Genomic DNA, 18015 nt, shown 5'->3' with positions numbered 1-18015 from the left:
GTCATGCACTAGCGCTGATTTTGGGACCTTTCAAGATCAGCATTTTCTTATTTCAAGAAAATGCTAAGTGCTTCAGTTATTGTATTAAATAATTATTATACAATTATTGTCTGTTACTCTTTGTGTGTGTTATGCATTATTTTGCCTGGATGGCTGATAATGCAGTGCACATCCTCAGTGAAGTGTTGAAGCATGTATCTGCTGGGGGAATAAGAAGAGAATTCAGAAAGAAAAAAAAAATTCCTGGAGTGCAAGTGTCAGTGCATTATGAAATTAAGAAAACTGTGAATAAATGGGTTTAGTGCTAAACAAAAGAAAAATTAAACCAGCATCTATTTCATCCAATGCAAAAATTCAGTATATTTGTTACTACTCGAGTGATTCTCTCGAAAATCTTCAAGAAATCTGGTTCAGCAAACTGAGGTTTCATATTCTTCTGCATGGTGCGCTACAAGAAAATTGAGATTTAAACTTGACAAGTCACAGAGAGCAAAGTTTAAGTCCAAGAAAAATAGGAGTTTACTGTGCTGTTTGTGCTAAAAGGATTGTAGGGCCAATTTTTTTTAACGATACCATTAATACTGATCGATACATAAAAATAATACTCAATGAGGTTTTCTTCAACCGACGGAACAGAAAAGGTCACTCTGATGTTTCCAACAAGATGGGGCTACAGTACATACTGCTTGTAATTCAGTGAATGCAGTGAGTGGTGGTTTTGGGGACAGAATAATTAATTACGGCTGGCTTGTTCTCCCCTTTTTAACACCTTCTAATTATGTAGTAATTTGAAAGATGGAGTATATAGAAGTAGCCTCTGCACCATAGAAAAATTGAAAAATGCAATGAGCACAGACTAGAGCCTGTAACAATGGCAGATTTTGCTGAGGTGCATCATTTTGTTGCAGTGCTTTGTGTACCACAGTCCGAATCGTACTTCTCTAGCTGGTGAAAAGAGATGTTTTTCTTCATAAGTATCCTATAAGTGAGCAACATACTGTGTTAATCTTTTTATTGACATCTACATACCATGTTGTGGCATTCTGTTCTGTGTTGATAAACACCAGACTTTGTGAGAAAAGCCTACTATGTGTTTGGAATCAAACTTGGAGACCAAGACAAGCCATGACCACCATATAAGGCTTTGTAGGACCTGCATAGAGGAGGCAGTGGGTGAATATCCATTTGGAAATCCAATGGTGTAGCAACAACTTACAGACCACAGTACACAATGCTAGTTCTGCTCTGTGAATGTGAAGGGATTTAACATCAGAAATGAAAGTAAGATTGAATATCCAAGCAATATTTCATGCGCAGTTTTAACCATTTCCCACGGTCCTGGTTTACTAGTACCACAGCGGCCGGATTTGTAATTGTTACATGATTGTTTCTCTCCTGAACATGATGTGCAAACGGCTGCGTGCTACCTCTGACTGTGATTTCTTGCCAAAAGGTATTGAAAATCAACCTGAGCTTTTCGAGCGAAGTGTGTTGAATAACTGTTTGAGATCTTGGTCTTGCAAAGGAATCTCCTGAGATACTTGGGCCTAGACTCCATGAAAGGAGCATGCTGGCACCAGGGATGACATACTGTTGGTGCAGACATTGTGGAGAAGTGTTTGCACGCTTTGTTTCTGAAGAGGGAACTTAGGTTTACTGCAACAGCATTCTGGAGGTTACGCTGAAACTGGGAGTACTGCTGTATGAACCCTACCCTCTGGAGACTTTTTATTGATACCTCCAAGCGTAGTTTGAAGTGTGTCCTTTCACAACAAAAACAAAGTTGCATCAGTTTCTGTTGCACTTCAGTTATTATGTGAGAAACATATGGAAATATTGAGATGATGCTGTGTAAAATAAAGTATCAGAAACACAAGTGGCATGTATGCAATGACTTTAAAGTGAAAGGTATTCTGTTAGGTCTGCAGGCATATTACACTAAACACCCCCACTTTCTTTGTGAGTGGGACAGTTGAAATGAACTCTACTCATGAATGTTGAATTCTGTCATCTATTTTTCATCTGGTTGGTCTTGCATCACCATCAGCTGATGTACTATTTGAAGCTTCAGTGACATCACTACGATCATTCTATAAAGTTCATCCTACTTCCAGTGTGTTACTCCACGTGTGTGTGTTTTCTCTATGCTATGCCTTCTCTCTCCAATGATTGTGTATTTGGCCTCGATCCATGTGTTCACCAGAGATGATTCCTTGGCCAATTGGAGAGGGAGCTGCTGCTTTTCAGTGCCAAAAATTATCTGAATATTACTATGTTGGTGTACCAAAACTTTCCTCAGGAAGAAGCAATCATGAGGAATGAGCATTTCCAAAGGATGTTCGTGAGTAGGCACCACCATATGGCTGATAAAGCGGGCATGAGGGAGTTTTTAAAACGTAACTATGATTGGTGGAAGATGGTAAATAATAATGTAAACAGACTCTGGGATGAGTTTGAAGCAATTGTTGAGGAATGTGAAAACAGGTTTGTACCTTTAAGGAATAGTAAAGACCCACTATGTTATAACACATAAGTAAAGAGACTAAGAAGGTGGTGCAGGTTGGAAAGAAATAGAGTTAGAAATGGCTTGGAAGTAAGGAGAAATTGAGGGAACTTGATAGGAAATTGAATCTAGTAAAGAAGTCAGGTATTGATACTATGATGGCAAGCATAATTGGCGGTCATACATATTTTAGTGAAAAATGGAAGGGTATGTATAGATACTGTAAGGCAGAAACAGGTACCAAGAAGGACATTCCAGGAATCATTAATGATTAGGCATTTATTTCTGGTTAAAATAGACAGGCAAAAAGGCTCTTGAAATACTGAAAATAGGCAGTACTGTAATTAAAATAGGCAGTTATTAGTAGTGAAAGCAAAGAGGAATCTCGCTCATTAATGAAAACATGTATTTTAAATACACATTCATTTCTTTATTATCAGTTTATCACATAATTAGCGTACTTACTCTTACTTTCCTTGGTTTCAAGCAACAACAAGGTGCTTTTTCAAAGTATCAACTCTCATAGACAGATGCTTGTCAGAAATGTTTTTCATCATGGAAAAGGGATGTTCTACTTCCACTGAAGTGATTGGTACAAATTTGAAACAAGCTATTTTGGAAGGACACATGCCAGTTAAAACAGAATTTTACGAATGTTCTTCATTTTTTCAATGTGCACTTTAGCACTCAGAACACGTTTACACTTTCACTGCTTCCTTTTCCTCCTGGTGCTTGCAGCAGTTGATTTACTGCATCTTCGAAGATTGCCATAGATGATACCAGCGAATCATCTATTTTCTCCAACTTCAAGATTGCTTCCGGTATCACACTATAATGTGCTGTTATAAATGCCAGATCATTGCTGAGCTCTTCATGGTCCAACAACTTTTGTACTTCGCAAACTGAAGCAACTTCATCTACTGATATGGCATGAAGTACCTCACGTATCTTGCCCAAATATGACTGCTGAGATCCAGGTTCCCCATCTGGTGAGAACTGGCTGTGGAGGTAAAGGGAGCTCTGGTGCCACGTCCTCGAAAATCCGGATTTGGGAGGGTGATTTAAGGAAGATTTTCTTGGTATTCCAAATTAACTTATCCACATGAGGATACAAACTTCGTATCTCTTCAGCAATTCTGTGCAGTCCATGGGCTAGACATGTGAGGTGGAGTATTTTAGGAAAGAGAACTTTCAAGGCTGTAGCTGCTCCGTATTCCATCTGGCCAGAGTAACATTAATGAATTTGTGAACAACTGTGCCACTGTGGAACCATTTGCTCTCTCCATCTCTTCTGTCGTCAAAAGAAATACTAATGATAGATCAGTTTGCTTTGCTTCCATAGTTTCAATGATGACGTTGGCCATGTAACGTCCCATTGCATCCGTAGTTTCATCAATGGAGATCCAGGTCTTCTTTTCTGCAACTCTGCATCGAATCCTCTGCAGGGTCTCTTCAAAGGAGATATTCAAATACGTTTTTCTTAATGTGGATTCTGACGGAACTTCTTCTTTAGTGTACTTCTGCAGAAACGTCCTGAGGGATTGATTTTCCAGTTTCCAGAACGGAATTCCGGAGTACAAGAAAGCTTTACATAGATATAGGGAAAACTGAGATTGCCTGCTGGATGTTGTAACTGCTGTTTATATTAAATTGATCTTAGGGCCAACAATATTTAACCTAGACTTATTTTTTGTTGTTACGAAATGTTGAGTTATAAAGTACTTTTTTTCGTGATTAATAGATTTTTCACAGATTTTGAAAAAGAGTATAGCTCCATCAGTGGAAAGTGTATCCGAACCAAATTTGTGAACATAGCCATGTAATTTACCATGCAACGATGAAAATTTTGGCATGATAAATAACATTACAAGTAATGAAAATCATTTTATTTTCCGTATTGAAAGAATCTCAATAATAATATAAGAGATAGTAACACACGAGGTGCCTTTAACAAGTTCAACAGTAGACTAACAGCTTCTTTTATGTTTGACCTGTTAGAAAGAAATTATTTCCTCCCTTCCTCTGCATTATCTTATTTCGAAATCGCGAATACCAGGTAATTACGCACTGTCACAGCAAAAGGGGTGTGAGGAAGGAGAAGAGACATACTTCCCTCATCCTCTCTCTTTCCTGGTATTCATTATGCTTGTGCATTCCTTTCACTTTTTTTGTTGCTAGTTGCTTTATGTCGCACCGACACAGATAGGTCTTATGGCGACGATGGGACAGGAAAGGGCTAGGAGTCAATTAAGGTACGGAAAACCATCTTCAGGGCTGCCGATAGTGGGGTTCGAACCTACTATCTCCCGAATACTGGATACTGGCTGCACTTAAGTGACTGCACATTCTTTCCACTAATGAAGGTTCTGCAGTTTACAGAGGTTAAATGAATGGGTTGAGAAAATAAGCTTTTGAATGCCTGAAAACAAATAAACGTTTTACAGGGAAGAGTATTCTAAATAGATATTTGTGACGGCAATATGTAATTTAATTTGTGCAACCTTTTTTGTCTTCGATGTACAGAAATTCATTATGTGCTTTTTTTAAATGTTTAAATCGCAGAAAAAATTGCATAACGATCAAAAAGGCAAAAAATTGCTTTAAATCTTAAAATAGGCAATAAAAGCCAAAATAGGCAAAAAAGGCAAAATAAAAATTGTCTCTACACTTCCTAAATGCATGAAAACATACTTATCTCTATCTAATTCTTCAATCTATCCTGTCAGATAAAAAAGGCATTTTGCCTAACTTCCGGGCTCTATTAATGATTAATGAACAAGGGGAGTGTGTATGCGAGGATCTTCAAAAGGCAGAAGTATTTAGACAGCAGTATTGAACTAATGCTAAAGAAGTATTAAAATTTGCATTTAATAACAATGACATTTACAATAAGATACAAAATTTAAAAACTAGAAAAACAGGTGGAATTGATAAGATTTCTGGGGATATACTAAAGACAATGGGTTGGGATATAGTACCATATCTGAAGTACTTATTTGATTGTTTTCATGAAGGAGCTATATCAAATGAATGGAGACTTGCTTTAGTAGTCCCTGTGTATAAAGGAAATAGTGATAGACAGAAAGCTGAAAATTACAGGCCAGTAAGTTTGACATTGTATGTAAGCTTTGGAAAAGCATTCTTTCTGATTATATTAGACGTATTTGCAAAATTTTTACCAGGTTCGATAGAAGGCAGTTCGAGTTTAGGAAAGGTTATTTCACTGAAGCTCAACTTGTATGATTCCAAAGATGTAGCAGATATCTTGGTCAGATGCACTGTATAGTGTTTGACCAGTCTAAAACATTTGATAGGGTGAATTATGGGAGACTACTGGCAAAAATTAGTGCAATTGGACCAGACAAAAGAGTGGGTTGCTATATTTCTAGAAAATAGATGTCAGAGAATTAGAGTAGGTGAAACATTATCTGACCCTGTAATAATTAAGTGGGGGAATTTGTCAAGGTACTATTATTGTACCTTTATGTTTTCTTATATTTACTGTACAAAAGTTATGAGTAAAGAAGTGGAAACATTTTGTTTCAGAAAAACTCGATCATTTCTTCCAACAAATGTTTCAACAGGGTTAATAACACCCACTTGACAGTCTTTTGGATCCAATTGATTACCGCACCAACATAACTACTGACATCCGCTAGCTTTGACACAACATTTTATCATTAGCAACGCCTCCACAAGAAGTTCCATTTTCTTTTCTAAGACTTTCAGATGTATCAACCGTACACATTTTAACATATTTGTTACGTTCACACTTCTGTTTTAAATAACTGACAGTGTTTTACTATCTTGGACTCATGCTATAGGAGTGGAACAAACATCCCCCTTTGATGATTGTGCTTACACTCAAGGCCGTCACAGTCCTAATGATATATAAGAGGAGGATCCATTTTGGTTTTAAACTCTCAAATATTAATGATTAACCGTGTTTTAATCTTCAGCCCGCCTGGTGGCCATGATCGTTAAGGCGCTGAAGTCTAAAAACGGTCTAACACCGAGGTTAGCCGGTTCGAGTCCCGTTGGTCGAAAAAATTTTCACCATCAGAATGTTGGCCGGCAGGGTAGGGGAGGTGGTGGTATACAATTTCTAATCACTAGATTGCGTGCCAAAAGCCTGGATTAAATTCCAAACCTCTCCACAGTGCTCATATGGAGTGAGGGCATATGACGCTGTTGATGGTGATTCGTCCGTCGGATGGGGACGTTAAGCCTTGAGCAGACCCCTTGGTGCTATTCGACAGGAGTAGGCTATGTGCCGGCACCGGGTTTCACCCTCTCCCTACTATCATATATCACGTCATTCATTTCATCTCTCATTAACTCCTCTGATGAGGTTGACGTCAGGAAGGGCATCCGGTCGTAAAAAACCGCCACGACAAATTCATCTCACCTCATACCCGACCCCGTAGGGAAACGGGACAAGGGTTGGACAAACAACAACCGTGTTTTAATCTTCAAAAACTGTTAATTTTTTGTTTTTTGGACATACTTTGGTGCAATATCGTTATTTTAGATGTTATAGTATAATATTTTATGAAATCATTGTCCAACATTTTACTCTATAGTTTGAGATTTGAAAGATTCCATATCCATTAATTTTTAAGATTGATATAGGCTGATGATGCCCGTTAAAAAAAAAAAGGTGAATCATGTACCATTGACTTTTATGTATAATGTATACATTTTAACCACATGAAATAGTGGATTATATTGTATTGTATTGAACAGGTGGACCTATAAATTTTACAATAATATTTGAGATATACGTCAACTTCAATACGGAACCAAAATGAGAATAGTTACTTGTAAGGACTGAAGCTGATCAATGGAATCTGGTTACTTCATCTGTAGCCAGCTGTACCAGGCATCTTGTAGCTAAGTAAGCTGGTGATGATGTGCCATATATGACTGTAGTGAGGGCGTAGGATTTTAGTTCGTCCTGAGGGCTTTCTTGCCATAATATAATGTGCATTGCAGGGGTTCATATTTTGGGTGTAATCTTACTTGTCGGTACACTTTCTCTACGACAGTTGTAAAGGCTATTCTCTGCATACAAAACCGCATGACCAATGAGCATAAGTCATCTTGTACTGTTGATCCTACCATTAAAATGTAATTTAATGCCACGCCATTGTCGGTTCTTACAGAGGCATTAGAAACCACCTTTGTCTTGGTAATACTGCTCAAATGCTTGTGAACAGCATGGTGAGGAATGTAATATTCTAGTTGTCTTGGTGTGAAATTTGAATGAAGTCTGTTTGGCCTTCACCTTTACAGGCGAGCGTGTGTGTGTCTCCATTCCATGCTCTGTTACTTCAATTTGGGCGTGATATGCAAAACCCATTTTTCGTCCCCAGTTACGATCTGACTCAAGAAGCCGTCACCTTCATCATAACGAGTCAAGAACTTCATTGCACACTCAAATCTTTGGTTTTGTGGTCCAGTATTAGGAGTTTCGGGACCCAACGGGAGCACAGTTTCCTAAACTTTAGGTGTTCAGAAACAATGTTGTAAAGCACTGATCTCGACACGTCAGGAAATTAGTTTCAGAGGCCTGTTATTGTGAAGCGCCTGTTCTCACGAATTTTCGCTTCAACTGAAGCCACCAAATCGTCTGTCATCAAAGAAGGGCAACCGGAGCGGTGCTCGTCATGGACGTTGTCACGGCCATCTTTGAATTGTCGTACCCACTTACGCACTTTACTTTCACTCATAACAGTATCACCGTATACTTCGCAAATCTGTCGATGAATTTCTGCAGCAGACAGGTTCCTTGCTGTCAAAAACCGTATCACTGACCGAACCTCACATGCGGCGGGCGAGTTGATAGTCTTAAACATTTTGAAAGCACAGAACAGAACGGTACAAGTTAGCTACAGAGCTGACACTGAGCACAGTTCCCGAGGTATGCCGGTACACGACGCACGCGCTCGCGATATGCACACGAACTACTAGTGTCTACAACAAAACGGACCTTACTTAAAAAACACGCTTCATACATTAATTTGATAATTATTGTTGTGATCACAGTTCAATATGGATCAAAACCATGAAGTTTATATCCTAAATAATTTTAAAGAAAATTAATACTGGAATATAGTATACTAGATAAGATGCGTTTCCAATGTGTATAGTTGGCTGAGGGTAGACCCACAAATAGAAATTCTTTTAGAATTCTTTCAGAATTAATATTCACAAGAATTTGGATAGTTGTATATTGTTTTGTGTATTAATATTTCCTAAAAAACACTGGATGGGTGGATGGATGGTGGTTGGGCACTGAAATGAAGTGTGGGTTGTGAGTTCATTTACAGTACATCTTGTTTTAGTGAATAATTTCACCTTTTCTATACAGTAATCTACTTTATTTTTATTTTACAGAAAAGTGTTGAACAAGCCAAAGCAAAGGTAGAGGAATGCTGTGCTAAAGTTGAAGAATGTAACAATAAAATCATTGCTGGACAGAAGGAAGCTGAAGAAATTGATAAGCGAGTTGAAGAGTTGACAAGAATAAGGGAAAAGGTAAGTATTTTAATGTAGTTGTATACCCTGTGGATTAACGATGTGTTTATTTCATATTACAGTTCATCAGTTATTCCACCATTGCTAATTGGATGTGAATGTTAGATTACTTATTTTTACCTTCAGAAACTTCAACAATATCATTAATGATAATTAGGGCGTGAATTTTTAGGTAAATATTTTTTATGTAAATACATTTTAAAACATTTTTCTATAATTACGTAAATTCCTGTTTTTCAGTTATTAGCACGTATTTACTTATTTTTAAATCAATATGCTAGATTTTTCAGTTCATTACATTTCTGTTTTGTGTTACTTAAACAAGGAAGAACATGGAGCTACCTAATCTGCTGCCCTAAGTGCACATCAGCGCATATCAGCTTACAGCTGTATATTTCTTATTGGTCGCAATCACCGTAGAAGACGAGACCTCCCTTGCCCATGTCGGTAATGTACTGCTTGTCTGACCTTCCTGCCCATTTCATGAGACCAGAGATCAGTATCAATCACATGTAGTTAATTTCTGGTGCTGTGAGGTGCAAAAAAGCAATAAAGGATGAACACTTATCTCAAGTTATGCAAACGACCTAGAGGGCAAGAAACATATTGCTGCAGTTTTGTGCATGACTAGGAAACACCCTCTAATTAGTGATGCTCTTCCAGGTTCTTCTGTGGAACATACTACATTTTTTGTTTATTGTGAAGATTTATGTAGGGTATAAATAAATAAATAAATAAATAAATAAATAGAGATTTACCCCAAATTATGTTACGTGAGTCTTGGGACTAGTTTCTGCCACTTAGTGGCCATCTTCAGCCAAATGAAAAGTAAGCAGAGCATGTGATAACTAAAACATATAACAGACAAAGACTATGTTGCAGGAATAATTATAACATTAAATTACAGTAAAACCTTGATTATCCGTTCTAATGCCCGGGAAGGGGTGAACGGTTAATTTAAAAAACGGATAACACTAGCCTGCAAAATAAAACTTTTTTTGTGCGGTAAAAACGAAACTAGGTTGGTTTTATTTCTTTATGCAGAAGTCGAGGAAAAAGTTAGTTTTGGCAAATCACGTCTGGTTTGGTGGCAATTTTACAAAATATTGTTTTGTTAAGTAAAATTGTTGATGCTTAGTATTGATTAACACGTTGAGTGCCGAGCCGATTGTAGCACACTATTCCACTGGTGCCAAGCATGTTTTTGAATTGCATTCCGCTGGTGCCAAAGCAATTGTACGCCTTGTAGTCTGTTTATATTATCTTGGGATGTATTTATATGATGTACTAAGTAAATATTATCTCACCATACCATGGTCATGTGTGACGCCATATGGTGTCACATCAATTTTTTTTAGGAAAGATAAAATATAGCGTGACGCCATATGGTGACACAGAATTTTTTGACATGGAATGTGCAATACGAATTTCAAATACGGGATATTTATTTGCTAATTCAGATTAACGCAATATTTATGAAAACCTAGTAAAATGCAAAACAAGTACTTATATTACATTACATATTGTTGCGAACAGTTTTCTTATAACTCTAAACAATGAAAATATGCGTCTTGGCACGCCCGAGTTCTTGTTACTCGTTGTAATTTTTCACACCTTATTGGCATCGTTGTTCAAACATCGTCCTTTGTACACTTATTTCATGTGCTATTTTCATATTTACGTTTTGCACATCTGATCGGGAAGTTAAGGGGAACGCGCTAACTATACGCTACCTGGCTGCTAGCGCACCTCGACGCAGCCCGGTTGGTTCACGTCCGCTGCTTCGCTCCTCCCTACCTCTCCGCCACACTCCGATACTCCCGCGGCACTTCTAATTTTATGACTATTTATTTGTTCAATTTTGGCGTTTAAATTTGCGCTGCGTACATGCAGTTTTCACCTTGGCATTCTACTGCCTCCCACGAATATTCCTACCAAATTTCAACCGAATCCGAGTGTAACACATGTATGTGTTCCCTCGTAAGACTATTACCAATATCTTCCATTTTTTATATTTTTGCACAACTATATAAACCGAGTGATAATACGTACGTAAACGAGGAATAAACAATGCCTGGCGCGCTTTCACCTGTGACAATGACCACTGGCCAGTCAGTGGCTTCGGAAGAATACTGTGGCGCCACATGGTGACATAGAGTAAAAATACATAGCTGGAATAGACCCTGAAGTTCGCCCTTCACGTAGTACCAATTTTACGTGCATAGATGTCACAGCTGATTATCTACGGTGCATCGCCTGAAACTCAACTGTGCCGCCATATGGTGTCATGCCAACTCTGATTTCAAGAACGGTGTGCCGCCATATGGCGTCACGCCATCTCAAATTTGAAGACCATCGTGACGCCATATGGCGGCACGTGGCACCCAACGTGTTAAATTTGATGTATTAATGTAAATTTCAGCTTGCAAAACGTAATCATATTTTTCATGCATTGAATACACATAAATGCTGCTTTGTAAGCGAGTAGATAGTATGTATTATATTTTTAATGTATATTGAAATTCGTGAAACTGAAGCATTAAGCGCCTATTTAGTTTCGACTGTACAGTTGCTTTTAAATTAATATAACCGTACTTTGAATAAAAATTACATGGTTAAACATACATAGTTTTGTTACTTACATTATGTGCAGGTTAGATTCACACCTCCGTCTTTTCCCGTTTTCCGTGGAATTTCCGGGTTTTTGAAGTTCTTGAATGATCTCTAGAAGGGTCGTCTCGTGCAATCGACCAACAGTAATCGGCCATCATATTCACATCCCAATGTCCCTGATAGCGTCGTTCTGCATCTTTGAGATCCTGGTGAAACCTTTCACCTTGTTCTTCACTGACAGCTCCTAAATTTAGAGGAAAATAATTCAGATGCGAAGCTAAGAAATGAAGCTTAAGGCTCATATTACAACCGAGTACCTTAAACATTACCAACATTTTCCATTCAATTTCTTTGTATTGAGGGTCTTTAATGTTGCCAAGGAATTTAGTCACTACATCTTTGAATGCATCCCATGCCTCTTTCTCAATTTTGGTCATCGTGTCTGTGAAAATTTTATCCTTCATCTGTTTACGAATCTGTGGTCCATCAAATACGCCTTCTCTGATTTTTGCATCTAATAATGAGGAAAATTTAGTGGATAAATATTGGAAGCATAGGCTACTTTTATCTAATGCCTCGACATACAGTTTCATCAATACAAATTTGATGTGCAATAACACTTGCATTCAAGACATTTTTGGATTCTGGTTGTAGTTGTTTCCTTTCTGTCCAACTCACTGTATCCCAAAGTTTATCCCGTGCCTTGCTATCCCATTCGCAGAGGAAACAGGAAAATTTTGTATAGCCTTTTTGTTGTCCCAGCAACAATCCAATGATCTTTAAATCACCGCAAATTTGCCACCCGTGCTCATGATATTTAATTTTTTCAAGCACCAATTTTAAGGTCTCGTATGTTTCAGACATTTTTGTGGAGTGTGCAAGTGGACGGATGCCAGAACATTTGTATTATGCAGCAAAACAGCCTTTAAACTTATTTTGGAAGAGTCAGTAAAAACACGCCAGTTACTAGGATCATACTCTTTCTCTCCCAATCGACGTAGAAGATTTGAAACATCCGTACAAAATACAAGTTCATCTTCTTGAGTATAATATTTTCGGACTGTTATTTTTGAAAGGAAACTGCTTTATCAGTCCATCATGAACACTGCATAAGGGCTGGGGCTTTTAACACGTCTGATTATTCAAGTGGTCTAAGATAAAAAACAAACTCTCAACTGTCTTATCTTTAATCCTACATACCTCGCGGTCTATTGCGTATCTGGGGGAGTTTGTTATGAATTTACCAGGAAATCCCCAACTACAAAATGAAAATTTAGACAGCAGTAAACCTATAATAAAATGCAAACAATAAGAAATCAAATCATATAATTGTATTCTAAAAAAAGTTGCGCGAGAACATCTCTCAACATTACATCTTACGAATTCATGCAGATAATAAAACACCGAATTGCGTCAAAGCTAGACGTGATAGGAAAAAAATAGCATCATTTTCGGAATCAGGGCGGCAATTTCCATAAGAATTACATATTTTCTATTTTACCGCAAAATGATGTTAGCTAGTGTAATCTATACCTTAAAATGCAGTGCATTAAACCCTCTTTAAAACCAAAATATAGTCAAAGCTACGACAATACATACTAAATATTCACCTAAATTACCAGCAGGCCATAAATAATTAATTTACCTGGTGTCGTTTAAACTGCTTTAAAAAAAGTTACTTTTTTTTTTTTCACTCTCCTACAACTTATTTTCTTCTTCATGTACATTCTGAGCATTCTAATTGCAAGAATGTCTGAAAAATCATCCATATCGCCCTCTTGCTCCAAGAATTCCATTAACGCTTCAGCCGACTCCAGTGCGGTCTGAAGCGGTACGCGATTGTTTGTGACGCACTCTTCTTCCCTATCCCCCTCACTTTCACTAGTCACTTTGCAGTTGACTGCCAAGTTCCCGTTCACGCTTTTATTTACTATTTTGTCATCAGTTAAAATGCGATGCCCAGGCTCTACATCGACTGTATGAAGCCACACCTTAATGTTACTTTCATCCACCTCTTCGAAATGAATGTTATTTTCAATAATCTTCAGGATATCTTTGATCATCAATCCCTCATTTTCATATTTATCAGTGAACCCATGACAATCCTCAGCAAGCTCTTCGACATCAACATACAATTTTCTCCACGATCGAGTGATGTTCTGAGCGGTTACTAGATCCCATGATTTCTGGGCAAGATAAAGCGCTTCTTTAAGATTGAGTTTTTCCAGAACTCAACCATCGACGTTTCTTTGCAAAGTAAGAGGCCTAGTAATTTCCGCTTATAATGCGCGTTAAAGGTTGCGATGATGCCTTGGTCCATCGGCTGAATTAATGAAGTTACAGTATATTAGGTGGCAAATAGGAAACAAAAATGTTTCCATCCTCTGATTTCACCTCTGTATCAACAGGGTGAGAGGGTGCATTATCGAGGAAAAGGACGGCCTTTAATGGCAAGCCTTTCGACGCCAAGAAATCTCGAACCCACGGAACAAACTTATTATGGAACCAAGTTCTGAAAATATTGTGTGTCATCCATGCAGATTTATTATGACAATAATCTACCGGGAAATATTTTATCACTGGTCCTTTGAAAGAATGCGGATTTTTTGCTTTTCCAACAACAGCTAATTTTAATTTATGGTTGCCACTAGCATTTGTACAGCACAAGATGATAACGCACTCTTTACTAGATTTGTGATCAGGAGCTGATTTCTCTTCAGTAGCTGCTAGTGTTTTCCTGGGTAAGCACTTCCAATAAAGTCCAGTTTCATCGGCATTGTACACTTGACTAGGAACAAAATTGTCTCTCTCAATTATGCGCTTAAACTCGTATCTGAAGTTTTCTGCTGCATTGCTGTCACCACTTAGTTTTTCTCCTTTGATGTTTAATTCTTGAATGTCATGTCTGTCGTTAAATCTCTAGCCAACCATTGGACGCTGGTGAGGACCCTGAGAGTCCCATCTTTTCATGAAAAATTTGTGCCTGCCTTGTTATCATAGGACCACTAATAGGTACACCTTCGCCTCTCTTTTGCTGAAACCACGTGAATAACGCAGCATTCAGTTCTTTTTAAAGATGATGCTTTCATTGTTTTTCTTTTAGCAAGTCCATGTGAACTGTCAGAACTCACCGCAAACTGCAACACTTTATCTTTATTCTTCATTAGGTCCCGCACTGTTGTCAAACCCACACCGAACTCTGATACTACATAAATTTGAGACTAGTTCACCTTTTTTTAACCGTTCGTTTATACAGTGAAACTCGGTTAAGAAGTTCCCGCATAAGAAGTTTTCCCGCCTAAGAAGTGTGATATTCTTGGTCCCTTGATCGGTTGCATTATGATATATGTATATTTATCCTGCTTAAAGTGTTCTGTTGTAAATATATTTCCCGGTTAAACAGTTCAAATTTTAGAGCCCCTTGAGATAAAATGTCCGTTTAAAGCAGCTCATGGTTAGAACCCTCCAGTCCCCGCGCAAGTTGAACCCTGTGTTAGACCGTTTGCGCCTGTCGTGGAGCTTCTCCGGGCTTGCGAAGGCCATATCACGTCACGCTGTGACAACACCACCACCAGATGCTCACTCTCACCTTGTGGAATCGAATCGAACCCATCAGTCATAATTTCCACTCCACCGTTTACATCAAGCAGAATAGAATCGAATGGGATTCTACGCGGGAAACACAAAGCATGCAATGGATGGTTTGATAAAACATTAATGCAGTAAGTTGCGTGCCGCGACAGGGTGAAGTCATTATTTGAGGTGGCACCAACATCAATTAAAAACCGAAAATGTATTTGTCCACAACACAGCAGCTTCTTATGCATTACCGTACTGTTTATTAGGAATACATGAACGACAACCGTAGGGAATGCCACTTACAAAATTGTTCACAGTAAATACTGTACATTCCAAGCCATCTCAATTATCGTACTGACATACCGTACTGTATATGGACTCGACATGATAATATGATTTGAAATAAGGTCAACAATAATTGGGAAATAAAGTACCGTGTAAGCCTAATCTGCTACAAAATTGAATATTTTAACCTGTTTGGTTTTTCATTCCCTTGCTTATTTCCTTCCAGACATTCTCTCTTACGTTGTTGTTGCAATAATGCTTATGGGTCTTGTCGTAGAGGAAATTACGTTTTGGAACTAAACTGATAAGATTTTCCGTGTCCACTATTAGTTAGGTGAATAAACTATTATGAAACAAAGAAACATCCCGACTCTATGCAGAAAACAGCCGACCAAAGAGAATGCAGCCGACTTGCCAGCTGATACATATTATGCCGCCAAACAGCCGGCCGAAAGATCCGAATCGTCTACGAAGTTGAACAAATGTTGATAACCAGCTGGGTGTTGGTGAGAGGGGGCGATACCACGTGTTGGCATAAAATTGAAAGTTATTTTTACCTTTATACGAGCTAAACATTGTATTATCGTGTCACTCGTAATTATTACATCCCATTATTAGAACATAGCACAAGGATGAGGAGACATGAAATAAAATTCTTGCGGGGAAAGAAACTTTTTACGTTTAGACGTGCTAGTGTTGCTACTGCGCATTTATCACTCGCACATAATACCCCAATACTTTCCCATGCATTCATTTCTGCAACTTCGAACCTGCTTTTCTTTTCTTCATTAACTTTAGCATGAAGAGGATTGAGCAGGAAAATAAACTCAGTATCGGCTTGTCCATGCGGTACTTGCGAAACAGCCAGAAACTACGCCCATGGCCGTGACAGCTAGTAGGAATGCAGGGGCGATATAGGCCTATGAATAGGTTATAAGAATGTCTAAGAATAAGTTGCCTATGTCCCGTCTGCTGCCGTTAACTTGAAGATGTCGGGGGGGGATGTGAAAAACTGTGGCGGTTTATGGAAGGTTCAGTCAGTGTGCCCCAGAACACATGGAAATAAATGTGGGAGGTTTATAGTTTGTTTTTTTTTTTTTTTTTTTGGGCAAGTTGCTTTACGTCGCACCGACACAGATAGGTCTTACGGCGACGATGGGACAGGAAAGGGCTAGGAATGGGAAGGAAGCGGCCGTGGCCTTAATTAAGGTACAGCCCCAGCATTTGCCTTGTGTGAAAATGGGAAACCATGGAAAACCATCTTCAGGGCTGCCGACAGTGGGGTTCGAACACACTATCTCCCGAATACTGAATACTGGCCACACTTAAGCAACTGCAGCTATCCAGTTCGGTGGTTTATAGTTCAAGAAAGCAGTAGAAACCTAAAAACAGTCAACCCTGGACAATTTCTTTTCCAAGTAGAAGCCTAGACTATTGTGTTTGGAAATGTATTTAATGTCTAATGCAGTATGGAATTTACATAATGTACGGTCACCATCTACCGTTTCAATGTTCTTAGTATTTCTTTTATCTGTTGTGCAAGGTTTTATATAATATGTTCCTTTCTCTTATCATGAATTTTTATAATACAGTATGTTCAATTACAGTATTTTACTTTATCTCTAAAAATACATGTCATGATAATCTAATACTGTAGTTATATTGTGGCTTTCTTTTAGCAGCTCTTATATATCAGCCTATTTTGGTGTTGTTCACAAACAAGGAAATCTGTTGGCTGTGTGTTTCACATGTATGTCAAAGAACAGAATAAGTTTTCGGGCATTACCCCTTTTAAGAAGTTCCCTTCTTAAGGTGTTTTTTTTTTTTTTTTTTTTTTTTTTTTTTTTTTTTTTTTTTTTTTTTTTTTTTTTTTTTTTGTGGTCCCTTGAAAACTTCTTAACAGAGTTTCACTGTATTAACTTTATTTATATGGTTAAAACTAATCATAATTTTTTTTTTTTTACTGCAGATTTCAATCTCAACATTTCTCGGAAAGTGAATGTTAAACTTTATCAGTCACTCTCACATTTCCTTACTTTGCACTACAGTTCAGAATATAGCCTACCTGTCTACTAATAGCGGAGGTTGGTTAGGCTGGTTTCCGATTCCTGTACATTGTGAAATATTTACGATGCAGTAGCCTGTGGTGAAAATATTTAACCTTGACAGGAAACAATATGAAAGATCTGCGTATGGTACTCAGAGATGTTACACGCTACCAAATAAGTTGTAGGTATCATTCTGAAGTAGAAATGACCAGCATAACATACTCTACGCTCCGTGGGCTGGGAAAGGCCACATTACATTACATTATTTGTCAGCAATGGAATGGATGATGTTTGTGACTCTTGAGTTTCAATAGCATTCCTCTTCTTTTGTAACAGTTAATTTTAAATAATTTTACACAACATAAAATTATGTAGTAAAAAAAATGTATGAAGTCAGGTCTTCAATGCCTATTGCCGGTCTATGCGCATGTAGGTACAGTAGTTACT

The 18015-nt window shown here is 38.0% G+C and overlaps 1 protein-coding gene across 1 annotated transcript in view; it reads left to right on the top strand.

The window, feature by feature from the left end:
* Positions 1–18015, top strand: part of SMC2 (structural maintenance of chromosomes 2) — a 349885-nt gene that overhangs the window by 84663 nt on the left and 247207 nt on the right. The window contains exon 6 of the mRNA XM_067137430.2: positions 8903–9043. Within this exon, the coding sequence (XP_066993531.2) occupies positions 8903–9043 (141 nt within the window). The remainder of the gene's footprint in view (positions 1–8902; positions 9044–18015) is intronic.

The sequence above is a fragment of the Anabrus simplex genome, chromosome 1 (assembly GCF_040414725.1).
Source record: "Anabrus simplex isolate iqAnaSimp1 chromosome 1, ASM4041472v1, whole genome shotgun sequence".
Taxonomy (NCBI): domain Eukaryota; kingdom Metazoa; phylum Arthropoda; class Insecta; order Orthoptera; family Tettigoniidae; genus Anabrus; species Anabrus simplex.
This window is presented reverse-complemented; position numbering and strand designations above follow the sequence as displayed.